The sequence below is a fragment of the Diabrotica undecimpunctata genome, chromosome 5, assembly GCF_040954645.1.
Source record: "Diabrotica undecimpunctata isolate CICGRU chromosome 5, icDiaUnde3, whole genome shotgun sequence".
Classification (NCBI taxonomy): domain Eukaryota; kingdom Metazoa; phylum Arthropoda; class Insecta; order Coleoptera; family Chrysomelidae; genus Diabrotica; species Diabrotica undecimpunctata.
In genome coordinates, this window is record NC_092807.1 from 39603018 (window position 1) to 39623816 (window position 20799).

At 30.9% G+C, this 20799-nt stretch overlaps 1 protein-coding gene across 1 annotated transcript; it reads right to left on the reverse strand.

Annotated features, from left to right (window-relative positions):
• Positions 1-401: 401 nt before the first annotated feature.
• On the reverse strand, positions 402-19767 carry LOC140441270 (uncharacterized). The gene is made up of 3 exons (XM_072531883.1): positions 19577-19767; positions 11402-11495; positions 402-6195 (listed from the first exon to the last, which is right to left on the reverse strand). The coding sequence occupies exons 2-3, from the start codon at positions 11456-11458 to the stop codon at positions 2134-2136; spliced, it is 4119 nt and encodes a 1372-aa protein (XP_072387984.1). The 5' UTR covers positions 11459-11495; positions 19577-19767; the 3' UTR covers positions 402-2133.
• Positions 19768-20799: the final 1032 nt, after the last annotated feature.

Consider the following 20799-nt stretch of genomic DNA (forward strand, 5'->3'; position numbering starts at 1 on the left):
TTATTCTTGTATAAAGGAGCTACGTAAATTTTTAAATGTTATTATTACATGAATTTATGTAAAACCAACAAGTTCCATTGCAGTAGCAATTTTGTTTGCTCCAGATGCAGGAGACTATTTTTTATAATTCTCTCTGGTCGAATCCCACAAAACTGTCAATACACAATACGCACAATCAAGATACCAGAAATAGATTAATCTTTGTATAATATATCGTGGAGTATGTAAACGAGAAAATACTACACTAATTATAGACATAAAGAAGACAGGTAATAAAGAGATTAAAAATAATTGCAGTGACTAGAAAAATAGAATCCGCTGAAAGATTCAGTTAAACAAATAGGCTATTTTTTTGTTCTTCTAACCTAGTGTAGTTTCAGTACTTTGGCCAACTGTTTATATTTTTATACTTGATTTAACAATATCGTCTTCCCTGTTTTCCCTATTTTCATTAAGTCTAAGGTCTGTTCATTCTTCGGAGTACCTATTCTTTCGTGCGTAGTAGATTGCAACATATTTCTTAAGTTTTTGGGAAGTTTTTCTAACGGCAATGGCTAGTCAGTTTGTCTTCAAGAATTCTTCTTCTCCTTCCTTTTTTTATGTAGACATGGCTGACTGTTTTTCAATGTGCTTCCAGTAAGTTCTCGTTCCATCATTTTCGTGGTCTTCCTACTAATCGTCCTCTACTTTTTACTATTTTAATTGTTGTTATTCGGCTTATATGATCGTTCCATTCTACTATTCTACTATTCTAGTCCATTCTACTATTCAGTCTTTGATGTTCTCCACCTGATCCCTTTAAGACTTACTTGTACAAATCTATTTCTAGCCATTCTTTTTACATGATCGCACTAAAAACGACGTCGTTGTCTCTCCTATCTAAGTAATGTCGCCAGAATGTCATTCAATTAAGCTCTGTCGAGTAAATTTTTCAAGTTTAGCGAGCAGGCCAACAGCACTTTGTTACGTACGATGAATTCACAATATAGATTATCAAATTGATTATGGTCATATTGCTTTATATGTGGCTTATTATTTCCCTTGGTTCATCAAGATCATTGCACAAAACTTGTAAATATAACTTCAATTACTTCTATGGCTTTCCCACGTACAGCTTTATGTAGAACGGTATCACCTCTATCATTGCACTCGTTAATATCTAATTTCTCAGTCTTTAACAAATAGGTGAAAGCTTTAAGGGCATTGCTGAAAGCTGCAGCATGAAGTGGTGTATTGCCTGTATATCAACTAGATTTGGACTCATATTACACTCATCAATTAGATACTTTAGCACTTTCATAGAGTTTTCACAAACAGCTATGTGTATAACACTTTCACCTTTTAGGATACATGTCTTAATATCCAATTTTGTCCATTGTAATAAATATTTAAAACTTTCTAATGAATCATTGCAAGCTGTTTCGTGAAGCGGAGTATTGCCATTGTCATCTTCGTCATTTTAATACCTTTATGTTTAAGTTTATTTGCAATATTAAATAAATGTGCATATGCAGGTTCTGAGTGTAAGTATTCAATTATTTTTATGGTATTTCCGTGCTCTGCTATGTTAAGTACGGTATCGCCTGAATTGTTGCAATCGTTGACATCTATTTTATCGGACTGAAATAGATACTTGAATGCTTCCAGTGTGTCATTGTAAGCCGCATGATGAAGAGGTGTATTGCCAAATTTATCTACTACCTTTAGACTTAATTTATAGTCATCTATAAGAAACTGAAGTACTTCCATAGAATTTTCATAAGCAGCCTTATGAACTACCGACTCACCACGTTCGTTGCGTTGATTAACATCAAGTTTGACCTGAATTAACAAATACTTGAAAGATTCTAATGCATCGTTTGAAGCTGCTTAATGCAAAGGTGTATATCCATAATCATCAACCAAATTTAGCTTTGTTTCTGAACTAGAATTGCAGAATTGCTATTAAGTCTAGTAGGTAAATATTTGATTACATCTATTGCATTGTTAGAAGCTGATATGTGTAATAAACTAACACCTCTTTTATTTTTAGCGTTTAAGTTTACACTGTTGTTTTCTGAAATTATTAAAGCATTAAGAGAATTGTTTTCAACTGCATCATGGGCAGTAGTATTACTATATTTGTTAGGAACATCACAGGATAATGTTTTTGCAATTACATTTGCAATCTGCAGCATTTCCCCACGCTGCGCTGTCGATGATTATTTGGTTATTTTTTTGTTTAAAGTGATGTTTGTAGTCATCTTGTGAATATAGATACTGGATTATTTTTAAAGCATTTCCACATGCTGCTCTGTGTAGAACATTGCTACCTTTTATGTCGCAGTCACTAACGTTTAATTGCGTAGTCTCTAATAAATATTTGAAAGCTTCCAAGGAATTATTGAAAGCTGCGTCATGAAGAGGTGTATATCCGTAACTGTCAACTAGGTTTGGATTTAGTTTATATGTATTAATTAGACCATTTAATATATTCATAGCATTTTCTGCAGCAGCTATGTGTATAAGACTTTCTCCGGCTTTAGTTACAGCACTTAAATTCAAATATTTATTTTTCACTAATACGCTTTCATTCTGTTGATCCAAATCATTTAATATTTTAACTGTTTTTGGTGGTTTATTCGAAGCCACAAGTGAGGAACTATTCACACATAGTAATTCGCTCTGTTCGAAATATTCAAGTATATCAAGAGAGTCACACACGCAAGCATAATGAAGCGGTGAATTTCCTTTTCTGTTAACAGCCGTATATTCTAGTTTATATTTTTCTATAAGGGTTTTAAGTAAAGTAAGAAAACCTGCTAGTGCAGCCCAATGAACAAATGTATCTTCATCTTTATCTTTAATGCTTAAATGCAATCCATGATCTTTTAAATAATCCATTAAATCCAGAATAACATCACATTGTACCTTAGGCCGAATACCGTTTTGCTGATCTCTCCGTATAAGTTTCAAGTACTCCTCAAAAAACGTAGTTGTTTTAGAATTCTCCCGATATTTCATTTTCTCAAAGATCATATTAAAATATATTTTGTATTTGTCTGAGTCACAGAACATCATTATAATGTAATGAAATACGCCATGTCCATTGTCATCAACGCTGTTTATTTCAGCACCTTTTTTTACCAAGTACTTGACAAAATGTGGATAGTGAGCAGATAGGTGCAATGCAGTTTCACCAGAAGAACCCCTATGATTAATAACTTTGGAAAAATCATAGTATTCGTGAAATACAAATTTGACAATATTAAAATAGCCTTGAAATACTAAAAGTGATATACTTTCTACCCATCTTTGTTCACTAAGTACTCGACCAAACTCTTTACTAATCTTACTGACACATATATCTCCGACTGATATTTTGGTGTTCAGAATTTCTTCAAAGAATCCAGAGACACCAGCATACTGAATATTAAGAAACAGTTTGTTAAGTAGAGTTAAGAGCATAGAATCGCTTGTACGTTTATGACTAAGAAATTTCCAAATATATTCGGCAACGAAGTATTCCTCGAAACTTTTGTGAATGAATTTAAATTCTCCATTATTTTCTTCAAATATCCCAATTGAAAGCATCGATGTAGTTATAGAGGGGGATATATCAGTATTGAAACATTCTTGTAATTCTCGTGGAAGGCTCTTACTAGCAGTAAACTCCCTTGTTTTTGTTAAATATGTATCAAATGCATCTGCTACAACAATAGTATTTTTGCCACAACGGTCATCTTTATGTTGTTGAATAAACGTTTTTTTCTTCTCTTCTAAAAAAAGATTATAAAATTCATACACACTTAACGATTTAGAAAATATTTTGGATATATGTTCTACATGGTCCTCGTTATTTAGCAATATGTCGATTAATAATCTTAACGCAAATGGTGTTGAACAAAATTTGTTAATTCCAGGTGCTTGTGCTTTTAAATGGTGAAACACATCTTTTGTTTTTTGTATGCTAGTTGCATTTTTAAATGTTACATACTTTTCAAAAAAAATCTCTTGATCATTTTCATTAAACGGCTCTACCACAATTGTTTCCATGTTAGGCCTATTTCTAATTTTCTTTAAGATAAAGTCATAATTCCTGCAAGCCATTATAACAAATAAGATATTCAGATTTTCCGACATTAAGTAATCTTCAAGCAAATCTTGCACTTGATGAATGTACTCTGAATTATTTTCGTCTATTCCATCGATTACTATAATTTTCTCTATAGATTTTAAAGTCTGTATGTCGAAATTACCTCTAGTATCTTCACAATAGATTAACAAACCTAAAAGACTGTGATCAAACCTTTTATTTCCTAGATACTCTGCCGCTCTTGATAATTCTATATTTATTATCCACGTCAGTCGGGAACAATTCTTATCTTTCAACTTTCTCGATAATATTATATTTTCTAAAAGAGTAGTTTTGCCAGCACCTAGTGGGCCAGTAAGTACAGCTACCTTTTTGTTAGATATTTTTAGTTGATCAAGTAAGAGTTCTTCAGAAAATAAATTCTGAAAATCCCTACTTAAAAGTCGAGGCACATAATATTTCTCTGATGTTATTGACGGTATTGAAGATTTTCCTAAAGACAAAGGTTCCTCTTTAATTAATTGTAAAATAAATAATTCGTCAATTAGATATTCTATCTTACAAATTCTTACTATATCATCTAGTATAATCTGCCGACCTTGGAATTCTAAAATTGTTTGACCTTCCAAGTCTGAGTCATCATACGATAACTTATTTTTTATAGATTCTACTAGTTCTTTGCACGAATCTCCGTTTAAATCAAATGGTTCTCCTGTAGATTTAACCAAAGAACAAATATAAGACTTATCCGTTATATCTAAGGTCTTACAACCATTCATTAAATTTAACACCTTACAATTATTTAACAGATGTTTTAATGTTATAGATTCACCTTGAAATTCAATAGTCCTGTTACAAACTCTTTCTCGTGTGTCTTTATCGAATAGGTTTAAGCGGATTTGATCGTTTTCGACATTTTTATCTTGAAATCCGAAATTTTCTGCCACAATGATAACCTTCTTTTGTTTACTAGTGTCTAATATTCTCGATATTTTTTTATATATTTCTTTACTTTGATTCTCGTCCATTTCCAAAAAGGAAACAACTAAATATTTAACGTTTTTTATTTCAAACCATTCCACAGCATTTTCAATCGTTTTGAAATCTGTCTGTAATGCTAGAAATAGTACTTCTTTGAAGAACATTTCATCGGGTTTGTCTTGTTTTGTATAAATCAATTTTATACTGTTAACTATTTTGGATAAATATAAATCCAAATTGTGTTTAGTTTTGATTAAATTAATGGATAGTGAAAACTGATAGGGATTTAAAAAAGAGATGTCGTAATTTAAAAACTGTTGAATACATCTATCATTTTCCTCTCTATACCAAACAAATCTCATATAATTGTTCGTCATGTAAACGGAATTTTTAGAGCCCAAGTTGCGCCAGTAGTGAATATCATTTATTATATACAAATTTTTTAACGAAGGGTTTTTTTTCTCCATGCTCGTAATGAGATCAGAAACTCGTTTATCAATTTGTTCTTTACTTACTTTGATGACTAGAAATTTGGACATAAACTCTTCAATATCATTATCATTTAAAGATATATTTCGCCATGCAAGTTTGTCTTTATCGTCGTCGCTAATATTTTGTTGATAAGTTTTAACTTCGTCAAATTTTTTGCGATATTCTTCTTTAATGGTACCTATTGTTACTTGATTTCCAAATATTTTATTTATTATATTATTTTCAGAAGTCCTTTGGGAATTAAATATGCTATCTGGTAAATTGGCATTGGTACATAATATTATAGCATTCGTCCTGAGCTCTTCAAACTTCCATTTTATATCATTATATGATAGAATATATTTATAAATACTAAAATTATCCGATTTTGGCTTAGTTGACCAGAAGTCTCGATCAGAGACTTGTTTGTTTTCCTTAAATTTTGCCTGTAGTAACAAGCACTCATTATCAGCTTTAAATACCAAATCATCGAATTTTCCAGCGTCGATATATTCATTTGCCAAGCTCCAGTTGTCAAAATATTTGAATGCAGCTACTGCAAATAGGCAATGGAGTTTCCATTCATAGTCAGTACCTAGATTTGCAACTGGGCCTTTAGGATATTCTCCCACCGCGTTTTGTGTTGGTACATTTCGAGTCTGCTTGGTCTGAAACATATAAAAGTATTAATGAAAAACAAAGTTGTACAACTGGTACAAAAATATAATAAAAGAAAAACTCAATTTTAAGTATATTATACAACAATATAATAAGTAGTAAGAAAAACAAAAATTAATAAAAAAAAATCAAATCTTATGAATATTTTTAAAAAAGGTTAAGTTAATTTTAAGAATTGTGTCCGATATGTGAAAATTCTACTTAAGGCACATAATTCGTTGGAATTTTTATACAAGGAGGTATGTCAATTCAGCACCGAGTGAATTGCATTTAGTTTCACCTGTAAGCATCTAAGCATTCTGTATGAAATGTATTTAGCACCTAGGTTTTTTCTATTGGTAAAAGGAGACTGATTTGCAAATATTTGTAATATATGATTAAAGAAAACTAAAACAATGCAAAATTTTTGCGAAATTCAATGTCCTTTGCAATGTTTAGTACTTATTGAAAGGGCATAACATACCATATACGAAGAATATGATATAGGGTCAAATATAACCACAGACTGACTATTTGTTGCCAGTACTTTAAAACTATTTGACATATGACTTGTCATACTTTACTACCTACGTAAACGGTCTAGTCATAGATTACCTACCAAGTTCACTATCTCATGATGACCATTCATTGTCAGGAATTTTTCAGACAGTTTATGTTGACAATCTAGATACTAATAACTTTGAAATTGTTGAAAATGTCAGCGAAAATATCACTTGCAATGAAATATCTAGAACTGAAATATTTAATGAAATTCTTAAACTTTCTAATAAGTTATTATTGGACCTAGATGAACTGCCTAATATTTTTTTAAAGAGTGTATATTCAACTGTCTTGCCCTTTTCTTTTTTAATAGATCATTAAAAACATCGATCTCTCTGGACGCCTGGAAGGAGAGCTTTATTGTACCTGTTTTCAAAAATGGTGGCAAAGGGAACATTAAGAACTATCGAAATGTCTATAAAATTAGTCATACCTAAGTTATTTGGCTGCTTGGTAAGTAATGAATTATCATGGATATGTAAGAATGTTCTTCAGGAACAACAACATGGTTTTAGTAAGAACAAATCTACAGTTACTAATCTGGTTACCTATCAGTCAGATATTATCAGGTATAAGGAGAACAAATAGATGCCATATATACAAATTTTTCGAACGAATTTAATTAAGTAAATCATCAAATACTGCTTAAAAAATAGTGGCATTTGGTTTCCATGTTCATATGGTTCATAGAACCATTTATGTTATTAACAATCCTTTGGATAAATATTCAGTCTCGGTAACCAAGTTAAAAATATATATAAGAGAAGCATTTTGTTTTAGTTCTATATTAAGACTTTACTTATTGTTCAATTTAAAATTAAAATAATGATGATTTGTAGTTAAGTTAGTTATGAAGTGTGCTCCAACAAAAATTTGACCCCCACAGAAACTCAGAAACCAAGAAATTTTTTAAAATGTAAAGAAACACGTCACTTTGTATTGGGAGAGGGACGAATTTTTATGCAAAATGTATATCCTAAATGTTCTTAGTGACCTCCAATACAATAATTTAATCAACCTGCAAATCGATGCACAACTTCCACACGCCACTGTGTTGAAGATATTTTTTTTCTTTTTGTAAAACTATCACTTCCAACAGTTGGCAATAGATAGAACTGACTGGCGTAATAGACTTGGGAAGGTCGAGGCTCTTTTATAGGGCTGTAGCACCAATGATGATGATGATGAAAAATAACACTTTTTCATATGATTTTTTTTAAAGTTAATGAATCTTCTTTATTGTTTACCAGGTTACTTTTGATTTGAAATTTGTCAACGACTGATTAATTAGCACAGTGTGCTAACGCTACGGCAAGGATATTTAATACGAAAATCCCAGAAAAAAACGTAAGTCACCAATACGTTAAATATTTAACTGATAAGATTAAAGCTACATGTGACGTTAACAACACAAAGCACGGAGTAGACCATGGATCGCGGAATGAAGCAGTTGAAGAGGCGGTATTGAATCATTTACAAATGAATAATGAATGGACAGTCTATCAGACAACTCTCTCGTGCATCTACTGCATCAGGAGCATCTAGTGTTAATCAAATTATAAAATACAATAAATTTTACAAAAAATACAATTATTTCATCAATATAACGAACATAATCCTGATCGTCGACTTCAATTTTGTGACGAATTAAGTGAAATCATAACAACCATCATTGATTGTACAATACATATTTTTCCGACGAGTTTACTTTTATGTTAAATGGTGAAGTGAATAGACATAATTGTCGTTATTGGAGTAACAGTAATCCTAAGTTTTTCATGAAGACACATACACAAATACCTCATAAATTAAATGTTGGGCTGGCAATTCAGAGAATCACGACATTGGACCATTATTAATTGAAAGAAATCTCAATGGAACAACTTATTTAAATTTATTAGAAGACGTTATTGATCCGCTCATCACTAAACCATTGGAATCTAATTATAAAATCTTTTAGATGATGAACTGACTTTCCAACAGGACAGGGCACCCCCACATTATGATATACGCGTAAGATAATTTTGGAATTAATGTTTTCCAGCGCCTTGGATTGGGAGAAGTGATCCAATAGAGTGGTCGACTAGATCACCGGATCTTTCACCTTTGGATTTTTTTTGTGAGGATACCTAAAATCAAAAATATACGCCACTCCGCCTGCAGATTTTGCAGAGTTGCGACAAGGAATTGTAACAGAATGTCGATTATTGACACCGGAGGTATATGCAAATGTACAAAGAGGCTTTGAAAATATACTGTATTACTGTATTGAGGTCACAGGAGATCACTTAGAACATGTAATTAGTTAGTTTGTTGAAATTTCATGTTTTTCTTGTTATAGCTAATATTCAATCAATAAATTAGTTAGGTTAATCCAAAATTACTTTCAAAGTTATTACGTAAATTAAAAAAAATAACAAATCTGTGGTGTAGAAAAAAAATTACCTTTCAAGTGATATATCACTCGACCACATTTGCTTTTGAAAAAAACTGGGGGTTAATGCGGGGTAGTAGGGGGTTAAATTTGAGAGCATAATTTTGCGTAAAAATTCCTCTTGGTATAAAACTTCGTCTTTCTAACTTCGCTATAAGTCTTCGATAAAAAGCTCGAAAACACTGTATTTTATAATACTTATTTTAAAACTAAGCATTTATTGTGATTTAGTCTATTAATGGGGTTTTATCATACAGTGTGTAAAAGCCAAATGGAATAAATTCATTATTTAGGTTACTGTACATATTTATAAAAAATCCCGAAACACGTCAAATTTAAATTATAACTTGACATTCTTTAACGTGAAAATGCAACCCCTACCTTCAATCCCCTTAGGTACAACCCCCAATTTTTAAAATAGGAAGTATAGGCTTGTGATATATCGTTTGAAAGATCTTTTTATTCTCCATTCAAAAATGTTGTCGCTTTCAAGTTTATTAAGATTAATTAAGATAAAATAAATTAAAATCATGTGGTTACCGAAATTCGCTAAAATATACTCAAAACTTAATTCCCGTTTAGGTCTTGATAATGAGAAAGTGAACAAAAACCATAGCAATATGGTTTTTAGATGGTAACCATTAAAAAACTTTAAAAGAATTTCCGTGGCAACGTTATTTTAACACGCATTAGTAAATTGTTTTATTTAACTTGTCAGTATTTTAATTTAAGTAAAAAGTTCGTTCAATTCAATTCTGAAAAATGGTTATATTAACGAAAATGCATAAAATAACAGTTTTACAAATGATTGGTTATGGAGATAACACTCGAACACAACAGGAAGTAACTCACCTATTTCATGAGAAATTTCCTAATTTATCGCCTATATCCCAAGGAACAATAAGTAAAATAGAGAAGCAGTTTCGCGAGTTTGGTCATGTAAGGCAGATAAAAAAGCAGCTGCCAATACACTGAGTGATGAACTCAAATTAGATGTGTTGCTTGAGTTTCAGAAAAATCCACATACATCGAGTAGACAGGCATCCACTACATTCAATGCTAGCCATACATCGATAGTAAACATATTAGAAGAAAATAAATTGCATCCCTATAAGATGATACCTACTCAGGAGCTCATGGAAGACGATTTTGATAGGAGAACTTTTTTTGTGAGCAAATGATGGACATGTTTTGGATGGATATGACAGAAGACGTTATGTTTTCTGATAAGTGTACTTTTTCACTTAACGGTCATGCTAAACGCAAAATTGCCGCTACTGGGCCACGTAAAATCCTCACTGGATGAGAGAAGAACACACTCAACACCCTCAAAAGATTAATGTTTGGGCAGGGATTGTAGGAAACAATATCATTGGCCCCTTTTTCATTGAGGGCCACTTGAATGGCAACAATTATTTGGCACTACTTCAAAATGATGTCATTCCAACGTTGGCAAATTTATATCCTGATCCAGGAAACCCTCAAGTTCCAGCGAATACGATATGGTTTCAGCAGGATGGAGCACCACCACATTACCAACTTAATGTCCGGCAGTACCTCGATACAATATTTCCCAATCGGTGGATAGCGCGATCAAATGATCTTACATTATTAGATTTCTTTTTATGGGGATATGTGAAGAGCCATGTGTACAAAACTAAACTTTCTGATTTAAATGACTTAAAAGAACGAATAACGCTTGCGATTAGGTCGATCACGCCTGTTATGTTAAATAATGTTAGAAGACAGTTCTATTTGAGATTAGGATGTTGCCAAGACGTTCGCGGTGAACATTTTGAACATCTACTTCATTAACATTCATAGTTCTTTTTCGTGTTCTACATTTTATTACGTTTTGCATTACATTTTAGTTTTTGATTGTATTGTAGCGAATTTCGGTAACCACATGATTTTAATTTATTTTATCTTAATTAATCTTAATAAACTTGAAAGCGACAACATTTTTGAATGGAGAATAAAAAGATCTTTCAAACGATATATCACAAGCTTATACTTCCTATTTTAAAAATTGGGGGTTGTACCTGTCAAGGGGGTTGAAGGTAGCGGTTGCATTTTCACGTTAAAGAATGTCAAGTTATAATTTAAATTTCACGTGTTTCGGGATTTTTTATAAATATGTACAGTAACCTAAATAATAAATTTATTCCATTTGGCTTTTACACACTGTATAATTTAAATAAATAAATAAATCAACTTCTTACCTTTGACGGAACACTTTTTTTCCGTACGTTAGACCCATCCACATTATTAGGATCCATCGGGTAGGCGGTTATTGACCTTGATCATTTAAATCAACTGTAATAATTAACAATGTTGGTGTAATTGAAAGCAAACATAATATTTATGTAAGATATATATGCAACAAAGTGCGTATTTTGTATTTCTGGGCATCATTATTAGGCTAACGGCAAACCCCCAAAAAGATGACCATGACCTATAAGTCGTTGGCATCATGGCAACTGTGCAAATAAAAAAAAATGTTTATAATAAAAATCAGTTGATAATAAAATTTTTTTGATTAACGTGGAAGGACATGTAAATAAACAAGAAAAAAGCAAAAATTATGATTTTTTAATTTGAATGAAATTTTATATTTTATATAACATAACACGTAATATATCTGGGCTTGCTTTAAATATTTCGATTCATAATTTTTGGTTTATAATTTCGATTTATAATTTCGAAAGAATATACCTACCAGACTTTCCGTTAAATATAAAATACTGGTGATTTCGCCTTTCGCATGCGGCAGGACATCGAAACACAGAAACGACAGAAAAGCCATACAGTCATTAACTTTAAAAAAATAAAAACGGCGCGTGGCAATTGGAAAGTGGCTATTATTAATGTGTGGGTTAATGAAATTTTACGGCTGCCAAGTACTGAATTGTACATATTTTTTATTATAACACCAGACATTCAGTTCTTTAAAATTTAAAAAATCATATTTTTTTCCTTAAAAATTTTGTTTAATGATTTTGGAAATTTTTAAAATTTATTAAATATTATATACAATATATTTTTCATTTACATTTTCAGTATTATCTTGTATTTATGTTTAACAACTTTCAAGTAAAATAAAATAAATAAATAAATAAATTAAATAAATTTTCAATATATTTATTAATATATTCGTTATATCCTTCCCTTTGATTTAACGTATCACACGCTTCAATCGGACTAATAACAAAGCAGATATGATATAATGCCCTTTTGGCAATACCGCATTGTGTGTTCTGTCTCAACGTATTCGCTACCTCCTTCCACTAATGTATCATACGTCACGATTCGACGAACTATTCTACCCCCACCACATAACGCTCAAAAAATAATCAGAATGAAACTTATGAATGACACAGTGTAGCAGCCTTTTTACAGGTATAGCTTTATTTATTTTACTTAATTTGATTTAATTATTATTAAATTTTACGTACCTTATTCTGTTTAACTTGATTAAATTTTATTTAATTCTATTTACCTTTATTTATTTTATTTAATTTAATTTGACCCGGTCAAATGCCTTTGTTGGATCAAAAGGATAAAATATGGGAAAGAAAATCTTTGGAGAAGTTTGCGAAAACTGAACGTGGAGACGCAGATATAATTTGAGCTACTGAATATACATAAGCAGAATGATACTGCTATAAAAGATATTATTACAGCAATCAGTCACATCCGTCTACAATAAGAAGACCATGTAACTAGGGCACTAGAAACAAATATAAAAACAAGAATTATACCTGCGCAACCGGTTATGTAAGAACGGTGTACAGCCAAGCTTAGCTAGATAGAAGCAATATGCAGAGAAAATCTGTACTCGCAACTAGAAAACCCGAGCCCAGAACCAGAAAGTATTGTACAAGAAACTTGGAAATCTCTAAGGGCAGTATACGATTGCGTCGATATTACCTGCTATAATCCGGTCTCGATAAAAGGTTCTTGAAGTTATGGGCACGATTGCGCTGGCAGCAAAGATAATCCTTACAGCACGATAATTATTAGGTACTTAGTTATATTTTTAATTTAATTAATTAGGTGTACATATATCACACAATATTAAAATATGTTTTATACTTAGTAAACATAAGCCATTCCAGCTATCCTGCAAGGAAAAATATTTGGAAAACGAGGTCTGGGAAGAAGAAGAACATCTTGGTTATAGAACCCCAGAATCTGGTTCAATACAACATCTGTGCAGCTTTTCCGCGCTGCTGCAGATAAGATAAAGATTGTCATGATGATCTCCAACATTCGTAACGGATAGGCACATCAAGAAGAAGAAACATAAGCCCATAAATGTAAGTGTATATCCTTGGAATAAATTCTTATATTTTATTTCCATTTTTAATTATATAACCTAACCTATTTCGTCTACTAATAAATTATGGTTGTCGGACAGTCACACAAGGAATACGTTAAATTAAGATAATAACGAAAGGCAGCGCAATCATACCCAGGGATTAGGGACAATCTAAGTTAGTTCAGCGTAATCGTACTCTCAGTTGACCACTCCTCAGGTAAAATCAGTGCAATCGTCCCATACTTATCTCTATTTCTTTATAGACCTCTAAGCGGTGTACTATCCACCAGTGATTACAATAAAAATAGAAGAATTTCATAATATTATAAGATTAAAAACGTTAGACAAAGGACAAAACTAGGTTTCGAAGAACTTATACGAACAGCAGAGGACAGTTTCGTCAAAGTAATCGCTCATTACCATAGCGATTGGTCAATGAAAATGATAAATTTTATTGATCTTAAAAGGATCGTAAAAAATGCCAAAAGTTGAGTAACAGAAAAAAGTTTATTTAACAGATTTAAAGAAACTGACCTCATTTGCGGTAAAATAAAAACAATTTATAAGAAAGCTGCAATTTTTCCTTTAAAATGCACTTTGACCTTTAAAATGCACTCTGATCAAAAGATATCGAATATTTACCGTCGAGTTGATACCGTCAAATTTTATTTTTTTTTGTAATTGATTTCGCGTGCTTACTTTAGATTAAAAATCTTTTTCTTGGTAAAAGGTTCATTCTATAGAAAAAGCGCTAATGAAGCATTTTTGTTCAGAATTATGTCAGCTAATAAAAAATCAGATTTTTTATTTAAAATATTTTTTTCAACGACGTACAAATTCTTTTCCCTTCCCCTCTCGAGCAGGTTTTATGGGAAAGGCTCGGGTACTACGTTTTATAAGAAGGAAAGGAGAAATCAGTCATGACGGACTAAAAAGCACCATGTAGATACATAAAAAACGTCACGATACATAAATTTTCACAAGACCAAGAAGCCACTAAATTATTTATTTCATTCATTATATTTCATTCTTGTATAAAAAATTACTACACAGAGTTAAATCCAATTAGAAGGAAATAACAAATAGCAGGTAAGTTTAAAAGAAGATCCGCCTGTTTTTAAGGATATGAATGGGTGTAAACTAACTGTTCTCCTTCTATTTTAAAAATATAAAATACTTTTTGTTAAACAATAGAAAATTGTGACAACGAATATACAAAGTTGGAATAAATTCAATATTTGTGAGTCTAACAGTATTTTAACAAAATGCTTTCATATTTCAATTTATATTTTCAATGTGTATTTGTATGATGATGATGATGATGATAATGATGATGATGAAAATAAACTAATGATATTCTCTTTATCTTGATATTTACTCATTAGTTTATATTTTATTATTTATATGAATCTTATCAAAGAAACATATTTTGTTGAAATATCATTATATAAACCACTTACAATGATCTTCACCTAAAATTCTTCAAAAATTTGGTATTGTAACTCGACCTAAATCGGGACCAGTAATTTTAATAACAATGTGATAAGTGAAAATGAAAAACTGAGAAAAAGTTATTAAATATGGATTACAAAAACTACAAAAATTTTTAAAGTTAAAGAGTAAGTTAAGAAAAAAAAATATAATGTTAAATTTTTTTTTTAATCGCACTCCTCTAAACTAAGCAAAAGTGAGTTAAAATGTTTTTCATATGAGCCATCGATATTCGCGAGGAACTGCAAAGTGGGCGACGCCTGGTGGTAGATTTAAAAAGCATCCACTTCGCGAAAACCTTGAACTTGAAATAGTCAGTAATTTGTATACATATTAGCGATCGGTTTATATTGTAATTAACAATGACTTCGACTTAAAAAAACTATTGCAGTGTTCCTCAATATTCATCCTATTATAATTTACAAAAAAAATTCCATACATAAAAGTTTGGCAATGCATTTTGCGAATTGGCAAACCTATAACCAAGTACATGACTGCCTGCAGTTTACATTTTACTGAGAACGAGTACTTTCCAAGTAAATGTTGATTAAAATATTATTTATCTTTTAATATATTTATATTTAATTTACTTTATAGTAACACCTGAAACTAAATGGAGAAGACTGAAGAAAGCTGCTGTTCCATCAGCTAAATTGTCCCAAAGGTCTCATGAAGTTATTAGTAGAAAACGTAAGGCGTAATTTATAAAATATAACGTAGCCAGCTCCAAAAACTGCCTCACCCTCAACTAAATATCTCTGTCGACCTTGCAACCACAAAAATAATTGAGACAATGTAAATTTTACCTTCGACGTTTCAGACTTACTGTAAAAAAAACAAACATTTAATTTTATTTTTATTCAGGTTTGGGAGTCAATAAAACTTTGAAGAAAGTACTCCAACTTTTACTTTGGCAAACCACACGTGTAAACGATTTATATTAAACGTTTTATAGCTTCGAGATCAAATAATATCAAAATTATTTATTTTCCCGAAGATATCGTCCATCTTTGAAATCTTGAGCGCCCTCTGTCGGAATTAGCTATCGCGAATATCAAAAACGATATCAGTAAAAACCGTAGCTCTTTAAAAAATCTCACAATGTTTATTAGTCCAGTCCTAAATAAAATTTTAGATTTAAAATTTCTGATGTAACATTTGTCTGTAATTCACAAACCAATTAATTCAGACTATAAGTATTATACATTTTTGTAATCGACTATTGTTGTGAAGTGTAAAAATGAATAGAAAAATATGTTGTTCCATTAAAAAAAAAAACGATGACGTCATTGACACGAAAGTGGTGACGTCATTAGTATATGGAATTATAGCGTAAGATGCGCATTTGAAAATAAAAATTGACGTGTGAAAGCATTTTGTTAAAATACTGTTAGACTCAAAAATATTTTGAAGTTATTACAACCTAAATGTACTGACTGTATAGACGCTTCCGCTTTATTACCTTTACATTATTCTCCAGTAACGTAGGCATCAGTTTTCCAGGGAAACAAAATCAATACACTAAAGAACGACTCTGACTTATTACAAATATATACATATATATACATATACATATATATACATATATATATATATATATATATATATATATATATATATATATATATATATATATATATATATATACAGTGGTTATTATTATAAATATGCATCCCTTACATCTATATATACAGGGTGAGTCATGAGGAACTTTACATACTTCTACCATATGTAGAGTCCATCAGGGAGCATATCATGTGGCCACTAAAAAATGTCAACTCCTCTTCTTTATTAACTAACAGGGTGATTTGTGTAATTGACCATTTATTTCATTTTACTGTAGTGTTTATACGGCTCATTTGATTTTTTTAATTTTTGCATGATACAGTACACTACTATCAAGCATTCGACTGGTATTAGCTAAACTAAAAAATTCCAGGACTGGCTTTGGAAAAATTAATTTAGGGATTCGTATTAAATATTACACCCTGTATATATTTTTTTTAAAATGCAATAAGTGATTTTCAAACTACATAAATAGCCAATGAAAACGACATATGCGACAATGTTGTCGCACTTTTATTAAATTTTTAGTGAACGATCAAATCTTACCAAAAATAGAACAACCATAGTGAAGTATCAAATTATAAGGTAATTAATTTAAACAAATGTTATAAATTTCATACATTTTAATTGAAATGATAAACTGAGTCACTGCACAACAAAAAACAGTAACTACTAACAATAACGAAGAACAATTTAAAAAAAAACTAAAAATATGTACATAGTTATGATAAACCCATAAATTAGAACTGGAAAAGATACAATAATGGTAACAAAATAAAAATAATTCAAAATAGATTTTCGAAATGGAACCCTGCAGCCTGTACACATTTTTGTTGCCGAATTGTTAATTGACGTATTGAATTACGGATACTCTGGGGATCGTTTCTAATAGTATTACAACAATGTATAATTCTATCAATTAATTGTTGTCGGTTATTAATATTCACTGCGTAAACTAGTTGCTTCAATCGTCCCCAAATATGGTAATCAACGGGATTGAAATCAGGGGATTTTGAAGGCCACGAAATAGGACCTGCACGTCCTATCCACATGTTGCCATAAACATTATTGAGATGTTGTCTCACTGCCAGTAAAAAGTGTGGGGGTGCCCCATCATGCTGAAAATACATCCCTAGGATAGCAACGTTCGCGTTGGCAAGCAAATTCGGCAAAATATTTTGTAGAAAGTGCAAATAGACCTGCCCTGTTATAGACCATCAAAAAAGTGAGGACCTACTAATTGGTTATTTATGACACCAATCCACACGTTAACCGAAAACCTTAACTGAGAACGACGTTCTCGAATAGCATGGGGATTTTCTTCTGCCAACACATGTGAATTTCGTGAATTATTTATCCCGTCTCTGGTAAATTGGGCTTCATCTATAAATAGTGTCCTATATAGCGTTGGTCGATTATTGTTAATCCATCTACAAAATTCCAACCTATCGATCTCATCTCCAGCATGTAGTCGCTGAACCATTTGAATGTGATATGGGTATAGATTATTTTTTTGTAAGACTCTACTTACTTTTGATTGAGTAACATTGAGTTCTCGACTTAGCTGTCTAGTGCTTATTGTAGGGTTCATAGTAACGGCGTCCATAATGTCATCTTCCTGCGCTTCATCTACATGTCGCTCTGTTGTTCCACTAGGAAAAGTGTCATTTTCTCGCAAATAATTAAAAACTGACCCAAATGTTGGATGACTGGGAGTTCGACAATTAGGAAATCTCCTGCGATATTCTCTACTAGCAGCCCTACCATTCCCATTACAGAATTCATAAACAAATATTATGTCTGCATATTCTGTGGTCGAAAACTGATGTGACATTTTGAACGAAAGTAACAAAAGCTCTACCAAAACTAACACAATGTACTTAACGTAGATATGACAGAAGAAATATGTATTCTTGTACACATAAATAACAATTGATAATGACAATAATGACAATGGGTATAAAATATCAAGAAACGTCAAACGGTCAACGCCAAAAACTAACACATACAAGAGGTTTGACTTTTTAATCAATTTAATTTATTATTTATCGAAAATAATGCCCCAATACGATCTATGAGTAAAAATTTAAAATTGAAAAACAATTGATTCTATCGTCGAGATAATACAAAGTGACAGTAAAGATGTTAATTTTCTACGTATTAGATTTTATCAAGATTTTATCATTTTATCATTAGATCAAACATTTTAATTAAAATGTTTGAAATTTATAACATTTGTTTAAATTAATACCTTATAATTTGATACTTCATTATGGTTGTTCTATTTTTGGTAAGATTTGATCGTTCACTAAAAATTTAATAAAAGTGCGACAACATTGTCGCATATGTCGTTTTCATTGGCTATTTATGTAGTTTGAAAATCACTTATTGCATTTAAAAAAAAATTATACAGGGTGTAATATTTAATACGAATCCCTAAATTAATTTTTCAAAAGCCAGTCCTGGAATTTTTTAGTTTAGCTAATACCAGTCGAATGCTTGATAGTAGTGTACTGTATCATGCAAAAATTAAAAAAATCAAATGAGCCGTATAAACACTACAGTCAAATGAAATAAATGGTCAATTACACAAATCACCCTGTTAATTAATAAAGAAGAGGAGTTGACATTTTTTAGTGGCCACATGATATGCTCCCTGAGGGAGCATATGGTAGAAGTATGTAAAGTTCCTCATGACTCACCCTGTATATATATATATATATATATATATATATATATATATATAGATATATATATATATATATATATATATATATATATATATATATATATATATATATATATATATATATATATATTTAAGGGATGCATATTTATAATAACAACCACATTTCCATAGTTATGAAACCATAAGAAGAGTGTCTACGTTGATAGTAACGTAGTCTAGGTCATGAAATACAAAATACGCTATAGTTTACTAATTTAAATACTATTTATAACCGACACTGACATTATAACCTCAATTTTTAGATCAAAAGAAGAAATTATTAGTACTTACGTCTATGTCTCATTAAATTTACTGTTGAGATTGATAAAATCCAAGATCATCTAACACCATGGTATAATTAAAAATTTACAATACCATATGATATTAATGATATTCCATTATTTCAGTATTTAAAAATAAAAAAATACTATAAACACATGTTCACTCTTAACTTTATAAACAAGACTGAAACTGAGAGTCTCTTGTCTCATCGAATAAACGGATGCGGTGCTGATATCGTAATATTGAGAGAAAGTGAACAGGACAGGTATAATGTTCTAAAATCGGTTCGCTTCGCGCATGACGTCGTCAAGAACACTCATTCACGCAACTATAATAGTTGTATAGGAACGACTTTTAAGTTTTTTTTATATAATTTGGGTAATTTAATTATAGTAATTATAAAAAGGTGATAAAATTCTGTTATTAGAATATTTAATCATAAATAATATTTTGAAGTTAATTTAATTTTATTAAATTTTGGTACAGTTATTTTGTTAACATAGGTATCCTTTATAAAATAAATTTTAATTATCTTTTATTACACATAGGTACACGTTGATCAACTTATACTCCAGAGTTCGATTATTCAATTGTTTAAAAAGATACAAAAAGTGTATCTACATAAAAATGGGTCGAGTACAGCTAAACATTTTAAAATATTTTCAAATATACAAGGTATTCCCACTGCTTAATTTGTTAATGATCACTTTGTAATATAGGTCCACAAAAATTTGTACGTATATACTGAACTAAATACAAAATCAAAATAAATAATGGTAAACTCAACTTTATTAGATCGGATGAGCTAGCTGGCCATCGAATAGAAGTGAAGTGAGGTTACACAATATTGCACAATGTTTGAAATGAATTCTTTTATAATTTTCACACATAAAATTATCTTATTATTGTTTAATAATGATAATAATAATATGTAAGCACTACGGGCCTAGTAGTGATGTACTATTAGCTTGATGTACTATTCTTTGTCACTCTCTTTTCTTTCCCAGTTCGTTACGTTAGGTCTTCTCATTTCTTCTTTAACTTAGTTGCTCCATCTTGACCTTTCTCTTCGCCTTTTGCCTGATAATGTACTAGGTAGTACCATTCTGGGAATTCTAGATGGAATCTTTCTCTGCACATGGCCCGACCATCTAAGTCTTTGAACCTTAATTACCGCTAATATGTAGGGTTCTTTATGTAGCTCCGTTAGCTCGACATTTGTTCTTATCCAT